The sequence below is a fragment of the Dictyostelium discoideum genome (assembly GCF_000004695.1).
Source record: "Dictyostelium discoideum AX4 chromosome 4 chromosome, whole genome shotgun sequence".
NCBI lineage: Eukaryota > Evosea > Eumycetozoa > Dictyosteliales > Dictyosteliaceae > Dictyostelium > Dictyostelium discoideum.
Window position 1 is genome coordinate 4,155,653 of NC_007090.3, and position 6,283 is coordinate 4,161,935.

The 6,283-nt window shown below is 18.6% G+C and overlaps 4 protein-coding genes across 4 annotated transcripts in view; all 4 read right to left on the reverse strand.

Annotated features, from left to right (window-relative positions):
* Nucleotides 1–1,916: 1,916 nt before the first annotated feature.
* Nucleotides 1,917–2,546, reverse strand: DDB_G0295733 (thioesterase superfamily protein; the record flags this gene model as incomplete). Its single annotated transcript, XM_002649083.1, has 2 exons — nt 1,917–2,225; nt 2,376–2,546. The coding sequence occupies 2 exons, from the start codon at nt 2,544–2,546 to the stop codon at nt 1,917–1,919; spliced, it is 480 nt and encodes a 159-aa protein (XP_002649129.1).
* Nucleotides 2,547–2,949: 403 nt separating this feature from the next.
* DDB_G0294631 (hypothetical protein) lies at nt 2,950–4,143 on the reverse strand (the record flags this gene model as incomplete). Its single annotated transcript, XM_001732967.1, has 4 exons — nt 2,950–2,993; nt 3,113–3,280; nt 3,499–3,873; nt 3,966–4,143. The coding sequence occupies 4 exons, from the start codon at nt 4,141–4,143 to the stop codon at nt 2,950–2,952; spliced, it is 765 nt and encodes a 254-aa protein (XP_001733019.1).
* Nucleotides 4,144–4,738: 595 nt separating this feature from the next.
* On the reverse strand, nt 4,739–5,040 carry DDB_G0286193 (hypothetical protein; the record flags this gene model as incomplete). The annotated part of the gene is made up of 2 exons (XM_632680.1): nt 4,739–4,902; nt 5,031–5,040. 2 exons carry the CDS (start codon nt 5,038–5,040, stop codon nt 4,739–4,741), a joined length of 174 nt encoding a protein of 57 aa, XP_637772.1.
* Nucleotides 5,041–5,527: 487 nt separating this feature from the next.
* nagB1 (glucosamine-6-phosphate isomerase) overlaps nt 5,528–6,283 on the reverse strand; it is a gene marked incomplete at both ends in the record, with an annotated part of 2,264 nt that continues 1,508 nt past the window's right edge. Inside the window, one exon of the mRNA XM_632681.1 lies at nt 5,528–6,283. This exon is cut by the window's right edge and continues 1,057 nt beyond it. Within this exon, the coding sequence (XP_637773.1) occupies nt 5,528–6,283 (756 nt within the window).

Below are 6,283 nucleotides of genomic sequence, written 5' to 3' on the forward strand. Positions count from 1 at the left end.
TTTATTTATTTTATTTTATTTTATTTATTTATTTTATTATTTATTTCAATTTATGTTATTTTATTTAATTTTATTTTATTTTATTTTATTTTATTTTATTTTATTTTATTTTATTTTATTTTATTTTATTTTATTTTATTTTATTTTATTTTATTTTATTTTATTTTATTTATTTATTTATTTTATTAATCTTTTTTTTTTTTTTATGTTTTATTATTTTTTTTTTTTTTTATGTATCTTTGTTTTATATAATGAGAGAAATTAAATATTTGTTTTATATTTTTTTTTAACAATAAACAAAAAAATTTGAGTTGATAAATATTTAATGGGCTAAAAAAAGAAAAGAAAAAAGTATAAAAAAAAAAAAAAAAATTTATCATTGCGTACTTTTTTTTTATTATTATTAAAAATAATAATAAAAAAAAAAGAAAAAAAAAATGGCTATTTCTTGTGAATTCAAGATATCACTGACTTAGTTCGCTGAGATTTTTTTTTTTTTTTTTTCATTCAATTTAAATTTATTTTTTTTTATTTTATTTTTCTTTTTTTTTTTTTTTTTTTTGTGCTGATCAAAAATATTTTCGGTCAAAGGATATTTTCTTAAAAAAAAAAAATAATCAAAAACAAAAAAAATCATTTTTTTTATTTATTTAATTTTTTTTTTTTTTTTTTTTTTTTTTTTTTCATCCATTTTTTTTCCCTTTCAGCCAATCAAAACCTTTTTTTTTTAAAATTGTCCAATGGCAAGTCCCATTCTTTTTTTTTTTTTCTTTTTTTTTTTTTTTTTTTTTTTAAAATCACACTTTCCAAACTTTTTTTTTTTGACCAAGCCACAAACAAAAAAAAAAAAAAAAAAAATTGTTTGGATGTATCAATATTATTTTAATTTATTTATTTATTTTTTTTTTTTTACATTTTTATTATCTATTTATTTTTTAATTTTTTTTTTTTAATTTATTTAATATAAATTTTAATAAAGCATAGCTAGCTGGTCACCATATATATATATGTCGACAGTTGGGTTTTTTTTTTTTAATTTTTTAAAAAAAAAAATCTTTAAGGATTAAGAAAAGCCATCCTTTTTTTTTTAATTTTTTTAATTTTTTTTTTTTTTTTTTTTCCTTTGATTTGCAGTTTTCGAACCAATTAAATTTTATCTGAAAAGCTTGGGTCCCTCTTTAAAAATAAAAAAAAAAAAAAAATTTCATCATCAAAGATATTAATTAACCAATTTTCTCAATTCTCTTTATAATCATTTATTTATTTTAATTTTCTTTTTTTTTTTTTAAAAAAAAAAAAAATAAAAAAAAAAAAAAAAAAAAAAATTCCAAGAAAAAAAAAAAAATAAAAATAAAAATAAAAATAAAACAATTAAAAAAAATTTATAATCGCTTGTTTATGCAAGATTTTGTTTTTTTAGAATATTATTGGTTTTATTATGATTTTTTTTTTTTTTTTATTATTCAAGATGTTGATTATTTTTTTTTTTTTGATTATTTAAGAATTTCCTGAAATTGAACCATCCCCAAGAATTTCCTCTTCCTTTTTCTTGAAAAATAATATTACCTATACCAAAATAGTTAATTTTGAAGAACTTAACATTTTAGTATTGTTTTAAATTCAAATAAAATTTATTTTCCTCTTTTTAATAGGAATTGAGGGATATAAAACCCACCTTTTTTTTTTTCCTTTTTTCTTGAAAGTCGGTTATTTCTAGATGTTAAAAAAAAAAAAGAAGAATTAAAAATAAAAAAAAGAATTTAAAAAAAAAAAGAATTAAAAAAAAAAAAAAAGAATTAAAAAAAAAAAAAAAAAAAAGATAGGTTGATTATTCAATATTTAGATTTTATTATTAACATTATTATTACAGTGTAATTTTTTTATTTTTTTTTATTTATCTATTTTATTATTATAATTTATAATTTTGCTTTTTTATTTACAATAAATTTTGTATGAGAACCTTTTGCAATAACTATACCACTATCTTCAGAATCTAAATAAATGGTTGTTTCAGTGAAAGCTAAATTTCTACCTGACTTATAAACTGATGATACAATGAAAATTTTTCTGTCGACTGGTGCAGGATTAGAATAAACCATTGAAATCTCCACAGAAACACTTGGCACAATAGCGTCTAAGTTTGTTGTTAATATTGCTATACTTGAGATTACATCTGTTAATGTTGCTATTGCTCCACCATGTAAATTCGATAAAACATTACAATACTATTTTTTTTCATTTTAAAAATAAAAAAAAAAAAAAAAAAAATTGACTTGTTAATCAAATTTTATTTTTGTTTTTAAAAAAAAAAAAAAAAAATAAAATAAAATAAAATAAAAAATAATAATAATATTAAAAATAAAAATTATAATTACTTTTTCATCTACAGTCATTGACATTACAACTTTACCCTTTTCAAGTTTTTCACAGGTACAAAGCTCTAAAAATTGTTTATCAAAACCTTCAAATTTAGTCCATTTATTTAATAAATCTGCTAATTGATTTTTCAATTTTTCATCATTTGATTTTATAATCATATTTGCCATTTTCTGATAATGTATATATATAAATATTGTTGGTGGTTGTTGTTATTACCAACCTAAATTTCTTTATAAATTACATTTTTTTATTTTCGCTGTGGTCATATTATAAAAAAAATATAAAAAAAAATAAAATAAAATGAAAAAAAAAAAAATTAAAAAAAATTAAAATTCTTTTTTTGGAGGATTATTGTGATGAATTTTTTTTTTTTTTTTTTTTTTTTTTCGTTTCGTTTTATGATGGAAACAATTTTTTTGATTTTTTTTGATTTTTTTTTTTTGGTGAAAGTCAAGACAACTGTTTTTTTTTTTTTTTTTTTGATTTATTTTTAATTATATAAACATATATTTTTTTTATTTTTTTTTATTTTTTATTTTTAATTTTATTATTATTATTTTTTTTTTTTTTTTATCTTACAAAACTACCTTGTAAATAAGATAGTAATAAAAATACTAAAATAGGTTTGATAAGAATAGAGAAAATTTTTGATTAGTAATTTATTTTACTTTATTTTTTTATTTTTTTTTTTTTTTTTTTTTTTTTTTTTTTTTTGGATTTAATTTAATTTTACCTTTATCCAATAAAATAACAGCCTCATAAATAGAATTTTGATAAACTTCTTTATTTTTATTTTTTTTACAAATACAAACTAAACTTGCAGGTCCTACTCTTGAAATTATAACATTATTATCATTTGTATCTAATATAATTTCTTTTGGTCCATCACCTTTTGATAACACTTTTTGTTGTTGTTGTTATTATTATTATTATTATTATTATTATTATTATTATTATTATTATTATTATTATTATTATTATTATTATTATTATTATTATTATTATTATTATTATTATTATTATTATTATTATTATTATTATTATTATTAATATTATTATGTTAGTAACAATATACCTAGTATATATTTATAATTAAAAACAATAAATCATAACACATACATAAATCATTAGAAAAAGATAACATAGCTTGAAGATTTGCAGTCATACCCAATTGATCTTCAGTACCACCTGAAGAGATTGATTTACCATCGTTATAGACCACAATTGAATTTTGAATACCTCTATTTAAACGAAGTTGTAATACTACAGTTTTAGGTGATTGTGAAATTGCATCATAGATTTTATTTGAAAATGAATTGAATTTCGATGAATTATGTACTGCTGTATGAACGAAATCTGTATCACTAAATAACTCTATAAATCCTCTTAATAAACTATTTGCAATGAGTTTTCCAAATTCTGAACCATCTGCAACATCATGAAATAAACAACATCTTAATAATGTCTTTTCATCATAAACAATTGTAATTGCAGCTATTAAAAATAAAATAAAATAAAATAATATAAAATAAATATTAATATATTTTCATAATGTGATATATTATTATTATGGTATGAATACCTACATTCACCAAATTCGATATATGAAACAAACATTCCAGTACTTTGTTTTGAAAATTCTTGAACAGTTGTTAAAAGTGAAGAAAACATGTTTCCTTTTCCTACCATTTGTGTACTTGATACCCATATCTTTTCAAAAAGTAAAGTACCTTTACCAGTTATAATAATTACACTTCTTAACATTCTATCTCTTTTTTTTTTTTTTATTGTTTTTTTTATTTTATATTATTTTTTTATATTCTTTTTATACAGTTTTTTTTTGAACCTGTTTATATATATATTATTCGCTTTCCCTGTTTTTGTTTTATTTATTTGTTCGTTCACTATTTATTTAATATTACAATTTTTATATATATACACAAGAACCAAAATCAATAAAAAAAAAAAAAAAAAAAACCAAAAAAAAAAAAAAAAAAAAAAAAATCAAAATTTAAATAAAATTTTTTTTTTTTTTTTTTTAAGCGACTCACATTCATACATTTCCATTTTTATTATTTTTTTATTTTTTTATTTCTTTTTATTTTTGAATATACTGATTAAATCAAAAATCAATTGAAAACAACTTTTAAAATATTGATACTTGGAAAAGAAATAAATAAAAAAATTAATATTTTCATTTCATTTTTTTTTTTTGTTAACAATTATTTAATTTTATTTATTTTTAATATGGATTTACTATATAAAAATAGAGCTTTCAAAAAATACACACACAATGATATATAATATAAATTAAAAATGAATGAAATATTGGTAATTGGTTTAATTAATCCTTAAAGATTTAAATATGGGCAACAGCAGCAGCAGTTAATAAACCTGGAATTACAACGAGTGCAGCAGCATCTAAGAGAGCAGCATTATTGTTAGATTGAGTGCTTCCTACTGAAATTGAAGAAATTTGATTCTTTTGGACTGAGCTAACACTTGAGATTGATTGTAATGATTCTAAAATAATTATTATTATTTTTAAAAAAATAAAAATAATTTTATAAAATTAATTAATAATTTTATAAAATTAATTAATAATTTTATCATATTTTTTTTTTTTTTTTTTTTTATATTTTAATACTTACTGAATAACATTTTAGAATTTAGTTTAATAGTACAAAATATATTATAATTTAATGATTAGTTAAAAAAAAAAAAATATATCCTTTTATACTTTTTTTTTTTTTTCAAAATTTTTTTTTTTTTTTTTTTTTTATATATTTTTTTTTATTTATTATTAATAATAATAGATTATTAAAAGAAATCAAAAAACAGTTTATTACTTGATCTGTCATTTCAAAATCTTTAAGTATTTATCAAAAATTTTTTGATAAATTAAAAAAAAAAAAACCAATCTTTTTTTTTATCTCTTAATACTGTTTTTTATTAACAGATATTATTTATTTATTGTTTATATTAAAAAAAAAAAATTTAATTTTCTTTTTTATTTTTTTTTTTATTAAATTTAATAAATAATTATTGATAATTAATAAATATTAAATAGAAAAATAATTATTAAATTTATTGATTTTTGTTGTCATTATTATTAAATTTTTTTAATTTTTTTTTTTTTTTATTATCATTATTGTGGAATTTTATAAGAAACAAAAGCTTCTACTGCTTCAAATTCGGTTAAACCTAAATTATCATAAATTTTAGCGGTTTCACGATTTCTACATTCAGCACGAACCCAAAATTCTCTTTTATCAGTTCCAGGAAAAGCTGGAACATCTTTTTGAGATTGATGTTTAAAGATTGACATACGTTTTCTCATCAATTCGAAAGGAGACATTGGTACGGCCATTTCTATTCTTTCAGGTTCCCATTCTTGCCAAGCTCCACGATATAACCAAACTTGACATTCTTTCATCCAATCTTGAGTTTTCAAACGATCGATAGCCGATAGAATAGCTTTCAAACAAACTCTATGAGTACCATGTGGATCTGATAAATCACCAGCGGCGAAAATGATCTCTGGTTTGATTGATTCTAAAAACTGAACCATGATTTCAATGTCTTCCTCACCCAATGGTTTCTTTTTGACAGCACCAGTTTCGTAGAATGGTAAATCCAAGAAATGAATTCTATCAGGAGCCACACCAGCATAACGGGCACCAGCACGAGCCTCAGTTTTACGTATTAACCCTTTAATTAATTGAATCTCCTTTGAATCTGGTTGACCTGGTTTCTTGGTTTTAATGAATTCATTGACATTCTTTTCAATGGTATTCGATCTCTCCACTGATTCATTACCCAATGAAAAAAGTTTACTAAATTCACTAGCGAAATTTGCAAATCTAACAGCATCATCATCCCAAACTGCAATATTACCACTGGT